Source organism: Nicotiana tabacum, chromosome 10 (genome assembly GCF_000715075.1).
Source record: "Nicotiana tabacum cultivar K326 chromosome 10, ASM71507v2, whole genome shotgun sequence".
In the NCBI taxonomy this organism is placed as follows: domain Eukaryota; kingdom Viridiplantae; phylum Streptophyta; class Magnoliopsida; order Solanales; family Solanaceae; genus Nicotiana; species Nicotiana tabacum.
Window position 1 is genome coordinate 108855916 of NC_134089.1, and position 21925 is coordinate 108877840.

Below are 21925 nucleotides of genomic sequence, written 5' to 3' on the forward strand. Positions count from 1 at the left end.
GTTGAAAGAAGGGTACAAGAATGATCCAATTTGTCCTTGTGTCTTTATAAAAAGGTCTGGATCTGAATTTGTTATAATCGTCGTGTATGTTGATGATTTAAATATCATTGGAACTCCTGGGGAGCTTCCAAAAACTTTGAAGAAAGAATTTGAAATGAAAGATCTTGGAAAGACAAAATTTTGTTTTGGTCTACAAATAGAGTATATGAAAGATGGAATATTTGTCCATCAATCAAAATACACCGAAAAGATTTTAAAGCGATTCTATATGGATAAAGCACATCCATTGAGTACCCCGATGGTTGTGAGATCACTTGATATAAAGAAAGATTCATTCCGACCTCATGAAAATGATGAAGAGCTTCTTGGTGCCGAAGTACCATATCTTAGTGCAATTGGGGCATTAATATATCTTGCCAATAATTCCCGACCAGATATAGCTTTCTCAGTAAGCTTATTGGCAAGATTTAGTACTTCATCAACACAAAGACACTGGAATGGTATTAAACATATATTCAGATACCTCCAAGGGACCATTGATATGGGTTTATTTTATTCAAATGAATCCAAGCCATCATTAATTGGTTATGCAGATGCAGGATATTTGTCTGATCCACACAAAGGTCGATCTCAGACATGCTATTTATTTACAAGGGCAGGTACAGCCATATCATGGCGTTCGAAAAAACAAACTATGGTTGCTACTTCTTCAAATCATGCAGAGATAATAGCCATTCACGAAGCAAGTCGAGAGTGCGTTTGGTTAAGATCTATAACTCAACACATTCAACAAACATGTGGTCTTTCTTTGAAAGAGAATATTCCAACAATATTGTATGAAGACAATGTTGCATGCATAACTCAATTGAAAGGAGGATATATCAAAGGAGATAGAACAAAACACATTTCACCGAAATTCTTTTTCACTCATGATCTTCAAAAGAATGGTGAAATAGATGTACAACAAGTTCGTTCAAGTGATAATTTGGTTGATCTGTTCACTAAAGCGTTACCAACCTCAATTTGAAAAGCTGATATATAAGATTGGAATGCGTCGTCTTCAAGACATTAAGTGATTTTTCATCAGGGGGAGTAACTACACACTGCACTCTTTTCCTTAACCAAGGTTTTGTCCCACTGAGTTTTCCTGGTAAGGTTTTTAATGAGGCAGCAAGCAATGCATATTATAAATAACTATGTACATCCCAATATTTTGTTGTAAGTTTTTAATGAAGCACATTATCTTACATGGACATCCAAGGGGGAGTGTTATGAATAGTTTGTACATTGGATACTACTTTGGATACTACATTGGATGTCCATGTTGTGAATAACTTAAAGATTAAATTTCCTACTCTATGTCCATCATCTTTACTTTTTATGCCTATAAAATGCCATGTAATTGCAATGGAAAAATACACCAAAGTGAAAGAAGAAAATACTTCTCCCTTCTTTCTATCTCTTCTTATTTACATTTTACTGCATTACTTTTATTTTATAACAAAATTCACATTATAGCTTACCTTGCAATATATAAAGTCACTTGGTTCTCTCTCTCTCCCTCTTCTGTAATCTCAAGATTCCTATGCATGAATGTGAGCAGTACTTGGGGAAAAACTTATCATTTCCAAAACTCCGTAAACTCCTGCTCGACTAAAACAAAACTCTATTCCACTTGTCCTACATATTGAGAGTTGTCCTATGTGTATGAAACCATATCTTTACTTTTGGCTAAATTATGCAACAGTTCCTGAAAACTCCTCGTACAAGAAAATTTTGTTTTTGTGCAAAAGCAAGCTCGCTTCAGCATAATAAAAGAATTCCAGACTAGTATACCTTACACAATATCAAGCACTAACCAAAAACTAAACAAGAAATAAATAAAAGACCAGCAAAATATTTTTACGTCAAGTTGGAAATTATTCTTATGCCTCAGCTTCATTCACGATTTTTCCATAAAGATTTCAGTAGGTTTAAGGCATCCCCTAAGTGCATCATGCCCGAGTTGGGCTCTTTCATTGTCTCCAAATCCAAAAACCCGTCCACGATTTGTGACAACAACAGTGTGGTATAAGCCAGTGCTAATTTGAGATATGTGGTGAGATCTCAAACTCTCGAGGATCCGGGGCCTCAAAACTTTATCTGATGCTCCTCTATCAAGGAACCCGAGGCTACCAAAACCCATCCAACCAAAGCCATAAACAGAACCGTCCTCCACCAGGACAAAAGTTTTCCTCTTACTTGCACAAACCTACCACAATCAACAAATTTAATAGAGGTCAATGACTTATAAAGGGTGAAAAGGGGAAGACGCGGCAGAAAAAATAAAGCTAGGCCAAGGGCACTGTTGTTTACTTGACAAGCCTTGAAGTACTTGTCCTAATAGCCATTTAGTTATTAGTCGTGTTTCACACTAGTTTGAGATATTTCATATTAAGTCGTGCCTTAACTATGCTGATCGTGTAATATCAACTTGCAAATGTAAGAGAATGCCAGACCTGAACAGCTAGTTGGCTCTTAAGGCTGGTCAAGAGTGATGGAGTCGTCTTATCAATCTCATCTCCATGCCCCAATGCACCACAGTAACCTTTCCCCCAAGTATACACCTGCAATCACCGAAGATCAACAGTCAGTCAATTAGCAACTTCCTTTTTTGGGTTTTAGTGATAAGTCAATTAAATTTTAGCATTGATCAAATGAAATTAAGCTACCGTATGATTTTAGGTACAATGACTTACATATCCAGTGGAATCCAGTGCCACAACATGCTCAGCGCCAGCAGAAACACGAGCCACATAAATGCCCTGCCTACTAAACGACTGGATTGCACGTGGCTGAAGTTCATTGTGCTGTTCTCCGTGACCAAGGCAGAAATTAGTACCCGAACCAAAAGAGTAGAGTGTCCCATCATCACAAACTGCAAGTGCATAACTAGGACCAGCAGCAATCTGAACTACAGAACCCATAGATGCCAGTAATTCTACACATGTCGGTGTTGGCCTATCCATTGTGTCACCATGACCAAGTTGACCAAGTGAATTTGTTCCACATGTGTAAACATGACCTTGCCTTGTGAGAAACATGGTAAAACTGAGACCTACAGCAACCTGAACCAGTTCCAACAGTAGTGAGCAATGTAGCATTCAAGATAGAAGTTAACAGCAAAATCCCCCATGTCAGATAGTGCAGTGGTTTTGTATGAGAAACTTTGGTGTGTGGCAGGCCACTTTATACATTCGTAAACAAATGGCACAACTGGAAAAGATTCAACTGTGTAAAATTTAAAACTTAAAATTGCAAGTATACATACTTCTTCTATTGGATGTTAATAGAGAAATCGCAATGCGTGCTTAATGCTTTTCTTTCTAACATGCAATTTTACATAGCACAAAATTAAAGTGCCCATTAATTAAGGTCAATTTAAAATGGCTAAACTTTTATTACACCAAATTGGACATTGGATCAATTCATTAGGTGATGACTGGAATCCGTTGTATCAGTAATTTGGCATTTTAAAGTTTATTAGTTTTTTAAGATACTAAAGAAATTAGCCCAACTCTAAAGACAGACCAGAAATATTTCCCGACAAAGACAAAATGCAGAAGAGCATCAATTCACATCGCTGGGAACTGATCGGCTCGGCATTAGTTCCTAAACAACGGTTCTCCCAATTTGCAATTAAAATTAGTAGACATTTTGTAGGTGTTGTCCATGTCCAACTTAATCTGTTTTTCCCTTTTCATAGTCGTATCGGAAAAAAGAGTATTTATACTTGTTATATGGGGTACTTCTGATTTTGAATCTTATAATACCTTTGGTTCCACTTTTAGCCTTCATTTATTCAAGAGTGGCTTGTTGAACCATTTTTATCAAAAGCATTTGAAGAAAAAGGCACAAAATTTATTGCAACTAAACTGCCCCCAGGGCCTAGCTCAAGTGGCAAAGAGTGGTGGATTTGTGTCTTAGGTCACAGGTTCAAGCCCCCACACCATGCAAAGCAAAACCTGGTATTTAAGTGGAGAAGGGTAGAGGGGCGGACCCATTATCTACCGAATTTCGAAGGCTGCGGCTGGTCCAAAGGATCGGCCCCAGACGGATTTCTCGGTCATCAAAAAAAAAAACTAAACATAGGAGCAAGAAGCTAAATATGTCGGGTGGGAATTTGGATGGTGAAGGGCAAGTTTGCAAGCTTCTGATAGAGAAGAGAAAGGATTTTCATTGGCATGCCGGGATTGGGTGGTGGGGCAGGAATGGAGTAGGAGAAGGATGGATGGGAACGTGTTGCCTGGTGAAGATAGGAAAGATTTGGGATTGGCGGGCCTCGGATGACTAGATTAGAGGGTGGCATGGCCGGATGACTAGATTAGGAGACACTAAGGGAGTGTAAGGCAGTGTTATTAAAAGCGCTCGCTTCTCTCTTTAAGCAATGAAGCGAGGCGAGGCGCAGTGGTAGCGCTTTTCTGGTAAAAAGGCGACTCACATTAGAAAAGCGAGCGCTTTTCTCGCTTAAGCGAGAAGCGACGAGTTAGAAAAAGCGAGAAAAAACTCGCTTAAGCGAGCAGAAGGCATCAACTAGGGCTTTTTTAAAAAATTTGGGCAAATAAACATACGAGCAGAAGGCATCTGTTACCAAAACATACGAAGGTCTTCTTCGCCAGCCCAGCGAACTCCAGCGACGACTTCTTCTTCTTCTTCTTCTTTTCTTCTTCTTCTTCTTCTAGTCTTCTTCTTCAGTTCTTCTGTTCTTCTTCTTCATGCTCTGTTTTCTATCTTCTTCTAGTCTTCTTATTCAGTTCTTCTCTTCTTCTTCATGCTCTGTTTTCTGTCTTCTTCTAGTCTTCTTCTTCAGTTCTTCTTCTTCATGCTCTGTTTTCTGTCTTCTTCTGTTATTCTTCTTCTCTTCTGTTCTTCTTTCAATTTGTTTCACTTTTTAAGCGCTCATTTTTTGCCCTAAACGACTTCTTTTTCTTCTGTTATTAAAAGTTTCTTCTGTTATCATGATACGACTTCTTTTTCTTCTGTTATGCTCTGTTTTCTTCTATTACGCTCTATTTTCTGTTATTAAAAGTGTTCTTTATGCTCTTTAACCATTTATCTATGCCTATTTTATTTTTTTAATTTATGTGTTAAATTGCGCTTCACAACAAAAAAAGCGCGCGCTTCGCTTCGCGCTTCTCGCTTCTGTGAAGCAAGGCCTCATCGCTTTTTTGCGCTTAACGCTTTCCAAAACACTGGTGTAAGGGAGGCAGAATGCTCAACTTTTTCTTTTTTCTTTTTTTCCTACTTTAGTTTCTAGTTTCATTATCCCACTTTTTTAATCAATTCTGTCACGAGTATGGTTACAAGTAAGCACGAAAGGTGTTCCAGTCCCTGTTTTGGGTTGTTCCCTGAATTTCTCCATTATTCTCTGAATCTCTGGTTACGGCATATCACATTTTATTATTTTGGCCGTTAAATTAATAAACCTCCCTCAAAACCCAAAGATTTGGAACTTGTCTGTTCAGTTGTAAAGAATTCTTCAAATTTGGGCCAAAAGTGCCATTTCAGATAATGAAGGCTATGAGTGCGACTCGAAGTATCACAGGAACCAAAATGGGATTTACCCCCATGGCTCCTTAAACAAAGGCTAAAACTATTATGTTTCCAATTTGTATCTTAATTGTGAACGATCCATTGTTTACTAAGTCTTTTGATAGAAACTAACATTTATTACCAATGTACCAATATTTTATCTTGGTCAAATTACAAAAACAGTTCAAATTACGTAAATTTATCTCAAGAGAGGGCCCAAATATATAACCAATGCTACTTTATGACTAACTTTTGAGTAGTTCAATGTTGGAAAGTAACAAATAGTTAAGATAGACAAAAAAGCAAAAACAAAGAGAAGTGTCTAGCCTGGTTGGATGCTATAACCTTTAACAACGTGCTAACTCAACCAATAGAGTGGTTAATCATGTTGATCTTTAACCTATCAGTTTAGCTTATCTAGCCTAGTTCTGATGACAAAGAGACAAGGTTATAAAGGCTTATTAGTTATTTCAAATCTTTGAAGACTGCATATAACAAGTATCACAAGATTGTAATCAAATTAGTAAAACTTGATTAGAAATTAGACGAAAAACACTTTTGATAATATAGAAAGAGTTAACAAAAAATGAATTACAAATTCTAGAGTGATTTGGTCAAACAGGGGACATTGGTCTGAACCACCAATTCAGACCAATTAGATAAATAAATAGACGTAAACTGTGACATCATTCTGGCTATTTCATAAACTCAAAAATGGATAAAAAGGCAAACAATTTTCCCTATAATAACATTGGTTTATTTGTCTGTTACTTATTCTTTCATTCTCCATATTTTTTGTAACTGGACTTGATAAGAGAAGTCCACAGATTCCTGACAGTTACTGATATCCTCCTAGGTTCATGACTTTAAGTTGCAAATATTTCAAATCAGATTTGCAGCAAAGGAAAAAGACTTCAAATTATCACATCATTTTTCTTTTCCCAGTTCTCCCCCAACAAAAAAAGAGTAAATCTTGAAGCACTATTATACTTCAACTTATCAGGAAAAAAAAATCATGAAAGAGTATCATTTATTCCCAAATTGATCTAGCAGTATAATATGATTGACTTTTTATTTAATCGTTAGATGTTTCTTCCCAAATTTTTCTAGAACTGGGGATATCCCGATCTTCTTTGTTTTCCTTGTGGCAATTTAGTTGTAAACAATGTCTGGAATTTGAATCTCCATCCCTGTAACGAGGTAATCTCGTCAATTAGTTGGTTGACATATAAAAAGAAATTTACCTGCTTGCAACGAATGTTTTTCAATGCTTCAACCATCCTAGGCCTGAAGATTGGGCGTCCGGTGTCTATATGCCCACAACAGTATGCAGAGTTGTCTCCACATGTGAACACCTACACCAAGAATTTTAAACCTCGTGAATGATAGAACATTCATTCCTATACAAAATATTTTATTTACTGTAGCAAAAGATAAAATGCCAGTTTTTAGCATATCTCCAACAGAGAAAAAGAATCTCCAGCTAAAATGTTCTTTAAGGATTTAAAACAAAAACATAAGAGTATGTAACAGACATTGTATGAGCGATGAACATTCAAGAACCAATACAAATTAAATGGAATCACAGCATGTTCTTTTTTTATTTTTTTCGATAGACAACATAGAGCAATCACTCATGGCTAAAGAGAATATCAGCCTTTAAGGTTAATATGTTTGTCTAAGGGTGATTGAATTGTTACAAGGAGACACTTGTCTAATACTGGTAGAAGGTTACTTCACTCTATATGTGCATCGTCATTACTTGAGGGTCATATAGGACATCAGCTAAGATAAGCAGCTTATGCAACCTACTGCAGTAAAGGGATGTCTAAGAAATAGGAAAATTAAGAGTTTTCTCATTACGAGGACACCAATCCATGAAAAGGTTCTCTTTCTATATTTCTGTTTTCCTTTTTTCTCCTTTTTATTCTTTGGATGTTAGAATAATGTAGGAGACTTATCCTCAACTCTCATAGTTTCTTCCCTCTAAATTAAATCTCTTTCTTTTCATTCTCTCTGAGCAGAGAGAGGCATCAAAAAGGAGAGCAAACTAGGTAAAAAGACACTATGGTTAACAGAGTAGATAAACTTGCCACAAACAACATAATGTGAAACACACACACAAGTCATTATTTGAGGCAAACAGGTTCAGTATAATTAAACCACCCTTAAACAAACATATTAACCTTGAAAATATTATATCTAGCTCTATTTTAGTTTTATACTCGCAAGCAAAAAGAATCAGAGTAATCTTTACATATCATGCATGCAAAAAACAAAGTACATATACAAGGTAAATTGCCGTTACAGAAATAGGAGAAGTTGATGATATATGACAGTTTTCTAACCTGTCCAGACCCTGTGACAAAAGCAGCATGATTATGAGAAGCTGAAACTTGGGCGACTTGTACAGGAAGAGGAAAGCTAATTCGAGTAAATTCCACACACTGAGTTGTTTCAGGCCCATGACCGAGCACGCCGGATAAACTGGAACCACAAGAGTATACTTTTGATCCTTTGATTAGCAATGTGTGATACCTGCCACTCCTAATTTGCATCTGCCAATAACGCGTTACAGTAAGTAACCACAATAGATGAAGCCCCCGCCCCATATTATCCTAGAAAACTGATTAGCTAAAATCTCAAGATATTAAACTTAGAAAGATAGAAATCAACCAGCCAATCCAACTAATCCTCAAACATAAAATAGTTAGGTCGGCTCTATGATTCATCTATATCCATTCCGCTCTATCCAGTCCAATTTATTTACACTACTAAATAATTTATCTAAACCTTCCATACAAGTCTCTGACCAAACTAAAAGGACACCCATCAGACACAACAGCACCTAGTATTGACTGCTATATGTGAAGCAGAGAAATCATGTACTCCTTCCACAAGCATATCTGACTAACATAAAACTAGTTCTTAAAATATTCCATCGATCCACGCACTCAAGGGTGCGGCCTAGTGGTCAATGAAGTGGAGGTTGAGAACCATGAAGTCTCAAGTTCGAATCTCAGCAAAGGCAAAAAGCATAGTAGGTGATTTCTTCCCATTTGTCCAACCCTTGGTGGACAAAGTTACCGAGTGGGAGGTACAGGTATTCCGTGAAGTCGAAGTGCGCACAAGTTGGCCCATACACCATGGTTATCCAAAAAAAAAAAATTCCACCGATCCATATGCCTGTATGCCTCTGTGTGTGTACTTTAATAACTAATACTCCATCCATATATTTATTAGTCCAGAATAGGAAAACAGCATTCAATTCAAGGAAGTGATACTTAAGCTAATGAATTACTCCCTCCTGTCCAAAATAAGTGATTTTTTTTTTATGTTTTCACACAAATTAAGAAATCCACCTTTTAGCATTAATTAGCAATGGAATTGACCATATTAACCTTTACTACTCACACAAACGCTCCTAACACATATTCCATCACTATTTAGTCCAAGGAGGAAAAAAATAATTACTTTATTCTTGAAATCTGGAAAAATCACTTATTTTGGACCACAACAAGGCCAAAAAATCACTTATTTTGGACCGGAGTAAGTATAGTTCTCCAAGAAATAGTACATTGCCTGCAGAGGTTGCAACCGTATCAGAGGACTGTTCCAACCCTTGCAAGAACCTCAAAAGGCGCTTCCAATTGTCATTACAGCGTCCGAGAAGCTCTTTCTGAGCATCACAATGCAGAGAGGCATAAAAAGGATGCATCCAACAAAGCTGAAACACAGCATAATCAACCAAAGACTTAAACTTTTGAGGAACCAAACAGTGGGTTCCCCTAAAAGTCCTTGAAGTTAGCTCCAAACATATTAAATCAATAGCACCTAATCGACCTGACGTCAATATTTCAAGAATCAAATGTACTGGCAAATCCTCCATTGATGCTGACCTCAAACGATCCCCCATTTTAGCCCACCACAAAAAGAGAAATGACTCTGAATAGCTTAAAGATCAAAGTTTCCAACGAAAGCGGAAACAATTGAGACAATTTATGAAGAAAAAATCAGATTTAAGAAAATTGATGAAATTGAGTAGGAAAATGAGGGATTAAATGTTAAAATCTTATTACTTAAGTTGAAATAAATCATCAGAAGTGAGAACCCCAAAGCTCAAACTTGAATGAACAAAACGAAATCAAATTTTTTTCTAGCAAATTACTAAAAAACCGCCAAGATTGAAACTTGCTCAACCTAAATTTGAGAAAACAACGGATCTAATAAAACTGAAAGAGAGAAAATTGTGGGGGCAAGAAATTTAAGGCGAGTAGGTAAAGAAAGAGTCTAATAGTGGAATCTTTAAATAGAAGTGGAGAAAGAGGAAAGCGACTAGTGAAGCTTTTTATATTCGGTGCTAATTAACTTAGCCTTTAAGTCGAAATGCTGACTGAATAATAGTAATAAAGAATTGAAGATTAACAAGCAAGGTAGAGAAAATGTCCAACTTGGAAAGACAAAAGTTACAGGCGAAAGCTTCTCTTTTTCTTCTGCTTGCTTTATGGCCACATTTCCACTCTGATTTTATTCTTTTCTTCTTTTATTTATTTATTTATTTATTGTTTGTTTGTTTTGATTTGGTCAAAAAAAAGCTCTGAAACTATTTGATTGAGAGCTGGTGCTCTTTGTTATCATGTTATGTTGTCGTCATATTTTTTCTACGTGGACAAACCACAGCATCCCACGTAGGATATTCTGTGTCAGTGGATATTGCTTTGGAAGAGAAATAGGTGTATATGACAAGAGAAGAGAGACGCGAGAGCTTCAATTCAGCTGGTGTTACTTCGGACTTGTCTATAAATAATAAATAATATTGTCATTTTCAAAATGGAAAAATAAAAAATACGTAGTAATCAAGTGAGTATGTTTATTAGCTACATTTTTTCAATAATAACTAGCTATGATGAGTAATGAAAAAAAATGAGCAGAACAAAAAAATATACAGTAGAATATCTGCTTGTATCAGTAATATGAGCACGTAATTTTTGTCCATATGTGAAAATAGTCCAGAAATAGTTTTAATTACTTTTATAGAATTTAAAAAAAAAATTCTCTAGCTTAATTAATTTGTTTTGCATTTTTATACATATTTAGAAGCACTTTAAATCACAAAAATGTAAAAAATATTTTATCTTTTCATGCTATTGCATTCTAGCATAAAAATTACAAAATGCATTAATAATTTTACATTTTTTGTTCGAGTCATTAGTTAATTTACTAAATTCACAAGTTCAATTGTTAGATAAAATAGGAAATTAGGTTAATTTTGCAAAATTTGGTTCAAAGTTGGACTGTCTAAATAAGTGGCCAATTTGTGAATTCACAACAAGGAAAAAAGGAAAGGCTGATAGCCATGTTTTGGCATTGGGCCAATTTTTGAACACGCCCAATTTCCTCTCAACCTCGCCCAAACCCAAGCCTTTTTACCTGATCCAGTCCACACACTTCTGAAAAAGCCGAACGACGCCGTTTAAATCCAAATTGATCTCCATCCTTCATCTCATCCAATCGGACGGCTACAGACCCTCACGCTGATCTTCATACATACACCCATTCAGGGAAGAGAACACCCAATTCACTCATTTACTCCTTCACTAACGCCTATACACACACGCACTTTGAAATGCAAATTTGAAACTCAAAAGGTAGATTAAAAATTATGAAATAAGGGTTGAAAAGGTTTGAGGTAGGGAATTCAACTTCTGCTATTTGAATTGCATTTCTGGGATTCTCAAGGTTTAATTGGGCTGGGATTACTCTGTTCCTGCTGCTGCTTTGCTCACAACTGCTTTTAAACTCCATCAGTTGTGTTATGGCCTTTATTTGGCAATTGCCTTTGGTTAGATTAGCTCTTGTGCGTTAGGTATGTACTGAAACTCCACATTTTCTTCCATATCTGTTCTAGTATGAAATTGTGTTCGTCCTCTGATTTATTTGTTGGTACTGTTTTGATTTATTAGCTTTGACCTAGTTTCGTTGGTGGATGAAATGCTTGTAAATCTGATTGAACCATGGTTAGGGATTAAATTTGAACTCATAAATGTAAGCGACTTGTTTAATTTGATGCTGGTCTCTTCTAGCGTCAATGTTTGAAAAGGAAAGTGAATTCGAATGAAGGTAGAATTAGTATTTCATGGATTTAGTTATTTATTGTTCATGTAAAGGGATGACAAATGGTGCGGTGCGGTTGCGGATCAAACCCGCATAAACCCACGAAGACTTCAACCCGCCCTGCATAGCATAATTTATTGCTATTAACCCGCCCCGTCCCACACCGCATAAACCTGCACCGCCCCGCACCGCACCTCTTAACTATTTTTTTTATTGTTTTCTTCCAAATATATGATATTAAATTGTGAAATTTATAAAATTATTTGTTTGAAGTTCAATTCATTTGTTTTCTGTGTACGAAATTTCTAATGCAATAATTGTTACTATAATAGAAGCTATAACTCTTAGAGCAGTATTAATTATCCCTAACGCTACTGTAAACCAAAATTTGGGAGGAAAAGGATTAGTCCTGCATATGAAAGTGCATTTCGATTTGCTTTGTCTTGCTCCTCTATTTTGTAAGTAGTATGTGAAAATTTAATAAGCAGAATAACTTGCCACCTTTCTTATAGAATATATTGCATTTACTTCTCCTTTTGTGCCAAAGTTTGAACAGATATTGTTCGAACCAGAGATAGTAGGTATCTGTGTATGTACGTGTAATAGATTCACATGCACATTAAAATTTCGTAACAATTATTGCACAAAGATACCAAAGATAATTAATGGTTGATATGATTTAAAGAAAAAGAAAATTAAAAAAAAAGCTTGTCTAAACCCACATAAACCCGCAACCTGCCCCGCCCCGCATCAGTTTTTAAAAGAATGGTTTACACCCGCCCCGCACCCGCTCGGCATAGTCTTAAACCCGCACCGCCCCACATAGCCTTAAACCCGCACCACCCCATTTGTCATCCCTATTCATGTAACAGTAAGAGGTCATCATGTTCATCTCATGCGTTAGGAAAAATTCATGCTGAGGATAAGTGGGAGAGAACAAAAATTAGAAAAAATTAGAGGACCTAAGAATTTCCTCTTCTTCCAAAAAGGAGTGGGCAGCCACACCAAAAAAGGGGAGTCATCTTTTTCATTTGATGTAGATCAATAGCAGTTGATAAACCCATCTGCTACAGCCATAAAATCCACAAAAACAGCCGCTAACTTCCATTAGAAACACCCAAGGATCCCAACCTAAAAACACCACGAAAGAGCCTTGAAACTCCATAAAAACTAGCGAAAAAGAGCTCTATTTCCTCCACCAAAACAGCTGCTCAAACAGCCATGAAAATACCTCTGTCTCCATCAAAAACACAGCCAACAAAGCATAAAAAACCAGCTGCAATCAGTCACAAAAACAGCCTCGAAACAACTCTAAACCCAGCTCTTTTCCCCCGTAAAACAGCCCAAAACTCAGCTGAAAAAAGGCAGCAAAGTAGCCATGAAAACCGAGCTGAAAACCAGCCAAAACTCACCTCAAAACTGCCGCAAAACAGTCACAAAACCACCCCCTGTTTAAATTCTTTTTCTCTGGTTCATTTGACTAGTTCTAGGTATGGTTTAGTCATTTATTAAGATTTATTATTGTATATTCTGTTAGTTTCGCTCTTCAGTTTGAATGTGGTTCTCTGGTTCATTTGAGTTGCTTTTATTAATTAATGGGTTGTTTGGTTAGTATTTAAGCTAGTTGGGCCATTTGGTTGTCTTAGAAAATCAGAAAATTGTATTAGGCTTAAAAATAGTATGGTCTTTTAGTTTGGGCCAATTTGATAAATGAATGGTTGGGTCAAATAAATCCTCCGCTAGTCCCACTTTCCTGTTAATATGTTGCTGTCCCATTTCTTCTTTAATTATAAAGCTAGTACCTTTCCATAATTAACCCACTTCATGCTTTTCCACAACTATTCCATAATTCATGATCTTACAATAATCTCAAATTAGCTTTAGGAAAATAATTCAAAAACATCGTCGCTTGCTTTAGGCGCGATTAATAAAATTATTGTGACTATGGGTACGGTCCCCGTGGCATAGTCATGATACATAATTCCAAATCCGAGTGCACGTTTGCGTGTCTTGGCTAATAATAAAATTAAAATATGTCGTAAATTGCGGGTGCGTTTCACGTGGCACGATTTGCAATGTGTATAAAACAACAAGTGTACGACATTGTAACTTGTTTAAAATAATTCCATAAATACTAAAATATATAATAAAGGCGGTAAAAGGTAAAAACGCACAAGGCTTAAAGCGTGTAATACTCAGATAATGAAGCCGAGTATAATTGTAAAGCGACCATGCTAAAATCATGAAATTCGGAATTGCTTACACCTTCTCCCGAGTTAACAGAATTTCTTACCCGGTCTTTTGGTTTCGCAGACTTAAACAGAGTCAAAATTTTCTTAATTTGGGATATAAAATAAACGGTGACTTGGGACACCTTAACTAATCACTCCAAGTGGCGACTCTCTCAAAAATTAAAATAAATAGTCTCATTTCAATGATGTCACTTAATTTGGAAGAACTCTTTTCCCCGGAAAAAAGGAGGTGCGACAAGTAATATTATTAATAGCAATAAAGCTCAAAGAATATTTTCACAATTAAAAATAAGGAGGGTGAGGATATTATAATAATTTACTCAATGTAGGTAATACAGAATATTATTATAAAAGTAAAGGTAGATTTTATAATAAATTTCTAAAAGATTATTATTTATAAAACAACAACAACAACCCAGTAAAATCCCACTAATGGGGTTTGGGGATGGTAGTGTGTACGCAGACCTTACCTCTACCCCTAAGGAGTAGAGAGGCTGTTTCTGAAAGACCCTCGGCTTAAAAAAATAAAAAGACAAAAGGAGACAATATTAGTATCACCATAGAAATCATAATAAAATAGGAACAACATGAAATCCAGAAAAAAGATGCAAAGCAAAGCAAAAGTGATAGCTATTAAATAGGTCATGCACTGAAAGGCGAAATCATAGGTAAGATTATTATTTATACTTTAAATAAATTTTAAATTATTATTTAGAAAATATTTTTATTAATGACAATCAAAATTAAAAAAATATTTACATAATAGAGAGTAAGAGAGAAAGTGTAGGGACGAAGCTAAAGGGAGGTAAGCGTGTTCAATTAAATCTCCTTATTCAAAAATTGAACATTACAAATAGGCAAAAATAACTTCTTCTTTTTTTATACATAAATTGTACAATCTGCTTGACAAAAAGAAAAGATACTAGTATTGTGGTAAGAGATTCCAATATTATTTTTCAAATCTAGGTGAGAAAATATAATTTGAATATCTTTTTATTTCATGTTATATTCACGATTATCTTTTGTAACAAAATCATAAAAGTATTATTCTATTTATAATTTATAATAAGGTATAAGATCATTTAGATTATAAATAACATACTTAGTTATCATATATAATAAAAGACTCCTATTACATAAAGGAGAAAATAAAAATAGCAAGGGCAAATAGATATTTTGTAGGATAAAGGGGGAATTTGTCAATAATCTATATCTATATAGAATAGGAGAAGCAAATCAATGTGATGATGTCAAGTGTCACAACAAAAATTCAACAAGTGTTTAATTTTAGGTCAAAATTAGTTAGGTTAGTTAATAATTAGTTACTCTTTTTGAATTTGAATTTAAAATAATTAAATATCTATATATTTTTAAGGAAACTATTACAAAAAAGAAAAAAATTACAAATATATATTTTGAGATGAGAAAGTTTTTGAATAATTCATATGGTCATGCTATGTGCTATATGGATACGATAAAACTAAAGACAAAAACATAAACAATAATTTCGAGAAATAAATAAAATGTATAAAGATATAATTTTCTTATGTAGTAATCTTAATTAAAAAATTAAACTTTCATATTAAATACAAACGGGAAGAAGAATTCAATCTAATTTCTTATTGAAAATAATACAAAAATAATAATCATTACAATTATTAGTAGATTTATGACATATAACAAAAATAAACTTTTATGCTTAACCTTTGAACTAATTCTTCACCATCCATTTAGAAAAATAATACAATAATATTCGTATTACATAAGACTAAATGAAAAAAATCAAAGTATTATAGAACAAAAACTTATGTATAAAGAGGAGAATAGATATAATGTGATTCTATCGACACTTTAATTTTATTTGATAAATTTAAGTAAATAAATAATACTCGAAAATATTATTGATAAATTTAAATATCGAAATAATTATGAGAAAGTCAGGTCTTGGAATATTTGAAAGCTCTCTTACAGTCTTACTTTATGTTCATAATAAATGGATCCCTCTCGACCAACTCCTAATAACAAGAAATATCTTAATAAGGGAAGATAGAAATCATTTGGATTTGAGGCGAAATCAGTGGCGGAACTAGAGGCCAAAGCAGGGGTTCGGCCGAACCCAATGTATAGCTTTTGCTCAAATAATAGAGTAGAAAATACTTGTTTGCTTCTTCTTGATGTGTTCATGTATATGCATTAGGTTTGTGTATATATAGGTACGAAAAGGAAGAAACCGTATCCAAATTTACTAAGGAATGTGGCTTTTCTTCTTATTCTTGAATCTTGAGCTGATTCCTACTTGAACAAGCTTGTCTTTTTTTTTCCAACTTAAAGTTCTTGACCAATGAGAAATCAAATTACTATGACTCTTTTTCACTGTAAAAAGGAAATGGATTTCTCTTAACGCATAGAGCAACGACTGCGCTCATAAAGATTAACTAGAGAAGTGGACGGGCCCGGCAATTTTTTACGCACGCATTTCTGATTAGTTGCATACTACTATATGCGACTTATAAGTCGCATTTTGTTTCTGAAACTTATAAGTTGGCGTATAAATCCGAAATTGCGTTCATAGTAGAGAGGGTAGAATTCTCCTGGACAACCTTTCCCCCTTTCCCCGATCAGAAAAACCGCATATCGCCCCCTCCGCCATAGCAAGCGATTTTCGATGTTTTTGAGTGATTTTTTGTAGCAAATATTTTCTACATCCAACAACAAGCTCAAACCTAGGCTTCGTTGAAAAATCCCTAAAAGTGAAATCAACTCCACTCTTTTTGTATTCGAATTTCACTACGAAAGAAAGGTATGTTCTCCTCTGATATTCTAGAGTTAATTTACTCTTAATTAGGGATAATTTTGTTAAAACCATTGCTGCTCGACTCGAGGATTTCTGTTCTTTTTCTTCTACACATGGCTGTCCGTATAGATTTCTGTTGTTTTGAGTTATCATTTTGGTTTTTATGTTGTGGCTTTGAATTGTACTTTGTTGGGACAGTTAAATATCCTTACTCGAATTATTTAGAGGACTGAAAATTTCAAAGTGCAAATATATCAGTTGTAGGATAGTTATAAGTAGCATTTTTCCCAGTAGGTAACTCTAATTATTGGTTTAAATTAGCATTTTCCACTACTTAATGACAATCTTTGGTTGAAGAAAAGCATATCCTTGTTTAGGTTAAGTCCATAATGTTCAGGGTATTTTGGAGGGGATGTGTTTAACTTATCTAAAACCTATCAAAGATAACAATAAAACACATTATGAAATGCAATTTACAAATCGACTGCTCATATGCCACTGCAAAAAGGCTGAGAACTGTACAATTTGATACGCTGAATTGACTAGTAATTTCATATAGTTGCAACTCGTGAATGCGTCTTAGTACAAAATATTCTCTGCATGTGAGGAATCTAAAAGATAAATAGCAGGCTGTGAATGTTTTTCATTAATCGCAATTTTGAACTGCACTTAGAGTATGAATATTCTCTGCGACATGGTCAGAATCTTGGAAATAGTAAAACACAATCATCCATTGAGACCTACAAGTCGCTTTTGGCAATTGAGATTCATAAGTTGCCTTCCAGCATTGAGTTTTAATAAACTCATTTGACCAGTGCGATTTGAGCTAGCGCCACTGCCAGACGGCTCGTTAGCTCAATTAACTTAGGACATAAGCAAATTGCAATCAAATCGCATTCCATGTATGTGTTTTGCATATTTTTGGTTTCTCACAAAAACAATACTTCCCTTTATTGATGATCAACGCACTATCTCTCCTCCTTCCCTGCTTCTAAACTTTTCACTTGTTCATTCAGTGTTGCATTTAGTACATATTTTCTTGACAATTTTATTCACTTTGTATTATGTGCTTTTATTACACTTTCAGTAAAAGAGAAATCATTTTATTCCCACAAAAGCAGCAAAAGAGTGCTAAGAGAGGTTTTTTGAACTCCAAAGAGCTAAAATTATCTGCGGAAACTTTCTAAGCCATTAAAATTAATTCTGTTGCTCTCTTCATCCAATAAAAAAAGAAAAAGAGAATCCTTGCAATCAAGAGGTTTGTCGAAAAAGTGTTGGCAATTAAGAGTCATGTTCTATGAGGAAAAAGTATAAAATAGTGCACCAAACTTCAAGTAGTATAGCAAAATTTTAACTACACCGGTGGACATATTTTTAAACTTCAAATCTGTATTTTTTAGGTTTTGCATTGAGCTCGGCATGGACTAGCCACCACTAGTGTACATATAAAGTTGTAGTAGAATGAAAAATTAGGGTTTTCATCGTCATCTGTTTACTCTTTGTATTTTCTCGTTTCAGCTTTTCTCTTTTGCTGCGGCTGCGTGTAACATCCATTGCACTTCTTGGTGGTGTTATTTCTGCTGGCGCTGAATGATGGGAAACCAATCACTCTGTGACAATAACATGGTGGTGGAGGAGGAAGCAGAGTATGTATTGCTTGATTTGGATGGCATTTCCTCCGCAGTTCACATTCCCCCAAATGCACCATATGTTCTCTCTGTACGATTTTCTAGCCCAAGTTTACTTTTTAGTTAATTGCTTTAATTTTTCTTATGGATTCAAACCAAAGTGTAAACCCCTTCTTTTTATTTCTCTTCACTCTTCAGATACCTATGGTTTTCAACTGTTCCATAGTTCTTTACAACTGGGTTTTTTTGTGGTGCTTTAATGAAAATATTACAAATTGATTATTTTCCTTCAAATTTTTTTTCTCAGGGTCTCGACACATTGAATCCCATCCTGACCATTGATGGCAAAATCAAGCTGGTGAGTTGATGGTTTTGGAAACTGCTTAGTTTTCCCTTTCTGTGACATAATAATTTATCTGCACCAGTATAGTTGGCTTCAATGGCTGAGTGAAGTCCAAAACTTGTGTGAACTTTATAATCATGCTCACCACATTCTTATCAAGTTCTATATCTTTGTAGTGGCATTAGTCGTTACAGTGGTCAAACATCTTGATGCCCACTGACACCCTTACACCACAGTAGTGCGCCACACTTACAGACACTTTATTGTCTCATTGTTTCTTGCAAGATAGTCAATATTGCACTTAAGTAAAACCCTATAAGTTTCAGTCCACACAGTTGTGTCTTCCTTCCATAAGGGGATACAAACATATTTTATCTGTTTCAACCCCACTTATTTCTGGTGATTCTTTAGTTGTGATCATTCTAGAGAAAAAGAGTTGGTGAGGGAAAAACAAAGTAGATATAATGGATTGTGGGTGTAATATTTCTGGTTGCACATTACAAAATGTTGCATCTTTTGAACATGTCATTTTTGTAAAACATTTGTTCCATCTTGACATTGCGATCATAGTTCTCAACTTTTCTCTGTGTATATGCTATTTCAATTGTGGGATTACACTGGGCCGTTGTTGTTGTTGTATATGCTATTTCAATTGGTCTTTATTTCTGTTTTGCAGATTGGACAGTATGATGAGACTATTGGGACATGCCTTGTATTTAGTGAAAGTGGTGAGCCACACTCCTCTGTACCAACATATTTTATTGACAGTACAATAGATTTTTGAAAATGTTTGGAAGGCATGAGATATGTATCTGATTATCTTAATCTAGCTTCAATGTTGTTGAGGCTGTTGCAAAATCTGAACATATTCCCTCCGTCTCATCCACAACCACAACCACAACCACAACACCCCCCCCCCCCCCAAAAAAAAAAAAAAAAAGTTTATAATACATGAATAGTGGGTCTCCATTGCCTGTTTCTACCACACAGCTGCTTGGGTGCAGATTAGGTTAGTGTTTCCTAATGTGATGTATTGGGATGGAACTCTGACTCTAGCTGCCCCTGGTGTATATGAATGTCAATTTGAGACAACATTAGGCACATTGCGGACTGTGAACCTTGGAATTTTCTTTCTTGGGTACATATGAATTGAGGAGTTTCTGGAACTTAAGCCTCTTTTGCATGTCATAGATTTTCCATGGGCTTTCAATTCCTGCTGGAAATCTAGATGCTCAAACATAATGAATAGATGGTCAAATTAGCTGGAAGAACAAAAAACACAAAATATTTGAATCAATCTGGAATTTTATCATTAAGCTAAACTTCTTTTTGCAGATGCTCCCTCCATGGTTCATGAAGACACAGGACCATCTGAATCCAACCATTTGCCAGGAAGACGCATATTAGACCCTAAGGAAACCGAGTCCAAGCAAGTCAAGCCTGTAACACAGCTTCATAAGATACTTAAGTTCAGGTTGTTGCAGGATACTGAAACTGAAGATGCAAGAAAGAAGCCAAAAGAAGATTAGGTAGCTCAGCTTTTGACTAAATTAGAAGATATGTTTGACAATGTATAGAGGAGTCGAAGCAGAGCCATTACAACATAGCATTGCTAGTACATAAACGAAATACTAGCTTCAGAAACTCAGATGTTTCACAATGGTTAGCAATTAGATATGGCAGATAGAATTGGTAGGTTACAAAATGTCATTTCTTACTCTGAAGCAAAGGGAAAAGTGCTCTGACTCGCAACTACATGTTGCATAGATGAACCAGAATTGCTCTGGAGTTTCTCCTAGCATTATCTCATTCCTATATCCAATATAGTCCTTCTGATGCAGAAAGGGAGGAAAAAAGAGTGAAATCTATCGGCAGATTAGAATAAATTGTTAAATCTAATTTCTGTTCTTACCAATAACTGATGCATGAAACCTTTAATTTGAGAAATTGAAACAGCAAGTATTGGTGATTTTGGTGCTGCAAGCATAATGTGGGAAGCGAGTCAGCTAAAAAAAAAACAGTTTTATTGAAAATTGTGCAAATCCAAAAGGCAAGTCATGTCCCACCCGAGAGAATTCCAAAATAAGTAGTATTTCAACTTGTTATGAACTCAATTGCCAAGTATATTAACATGTTTCAGAGGCAAAATAGATTTTTTTTTTTTTAAAACAAACGTGAATTCTGTTTATTGCACATTGTGAACCATTCTATAAGATAAAAGAAAAGGGAGGATGGGAGGATGAGTTAATGAAGTTACAAGATATCGTGCTCGTGTTTATTTTTCATTTATATGAAAACCAAAACCATTCTATAACCATTCTGTTTACGAATTGACAGTGCTAAAATACGCCGTGCACACTAAAAAATACAGCAAATTCCTTCGAAACTTTCCAGGAACTTTCCGGCAAAACAAAACATTCTTTTTCAGCAAAACAAACATTAAAAGCTTTTTCGTTTTCCTTGATTTTGGTTTATTTTCGTTTTCGTTACAGTAGCTCAAATTGAAATCGGCGCTTTTCTTAGATCCCCGAATTCACTGCTTTTCTTAGACCCCCCGAATTTTCTTCTCCACCCACGAACCGCTAGCAGGTATTAACCCCCCGGGTAACACCCATTTCCATTTTATTCTGCTTTTTGTGCTTTATATATTCATAATTTGAGTAGAATCTGATGCTGCAATTGCTTTTTAATTCCAAAAATTAGGGGTGTGTAAGTTGTTTTTCCACATCGAGATCGTGTAGCTTTCTGGGATGTTTAGTAGGATCGAGTTTTCTTGCTCATTTTGAAGGTTTTATTACTTGGGTACTCGTTCATTACTGATTTTGGGTTTTTTTTTTGGAATTTTTGTTTGTTAATTAAGTTCAAACCATAAGTTTGCATAAACCGTCTTCTTTTAATATTGCATAAGTTTCAGAACTGAGCATTTGGTCAATTCCACTCCTATCCGATTTTTTATATGAGAACTTCTGAAATAGCCGAATCTCCTCACCTATTTCAGAAGCTTGCTTGTTGTTTTTCTTCAGTTAATTTCGGCTGCTAGTTACTTTCGGTGCTACACCAGTGGTAGCGGTGATAGCCCTTGTTGGTCTTTGGGTCGTGGTATTTTCTGTGTTTTCAGGGAAATTCTCAAAGTGGTTGGAGACAAGTTGGGCACACGAGCACTAGCAAAGGAGAGCAACCTGGACGAGCATCAGCAAAGGGCGGTGGGAAGCATTGCGTGAGC

At 35.4% G+C, this 21925-nt stretch overlaps 2 protein-coding genes across 2 annotated transcripts; one reads left to right on the top strand and one right to left on the bottom strand.

Annotated features, from left to right (window-relative positions):
- Positions 1-1720: 1720 nt before the first annotated feature.
- LOC107822820 (ultraviolet-B receptor UVR8) lies at positions 1721-10128 on the bottom strand. Its single transcript, XM_016649391.2, has 6 exons — positions 9149-10128; positions 7920-8129; positions 6816-6926; positions 2739-3107; positions 2499-2606; positions 1721-2251 (listed from the first exon to the last, which is right to left on the bottom strand). The coding sequence occupies exons 1-6, from the start codon at positions 9485-9487 to the stop codon at positions 1943-1945; spliced, it is 1446 nt and encodes a 481-aa protein (XP_016504877.1). The 5' UTR covers positions 9488-10128; the 3' UTR covers positions 1721-1942.
- Positions 10129-11138: 1010 nt separating this feature from the next.
- On the top strand, positions 11139-20588 carry LOC107822822 (uncharacterized). The gene is made up of 5 exons (XM_016649392.2): positions 11139-11437; positions 18250-18450; positions 18667-18717; positions 19379-19430; positions 20038-20588. Exons 2-5 carry the CDS (start codon positions 18322-18324, stop codon positions 20229-20231), a joined length of 426 nt encoding a protein of 141 aa, XP_016504878.1. The 5' UTR covers positions 11139-11437; positions 18250-18321; the 3' UTR covers positions 20232-20588.
- The last annotated feature ends 1337 nt before the right edge of the window (positions 20589-21925 follow it).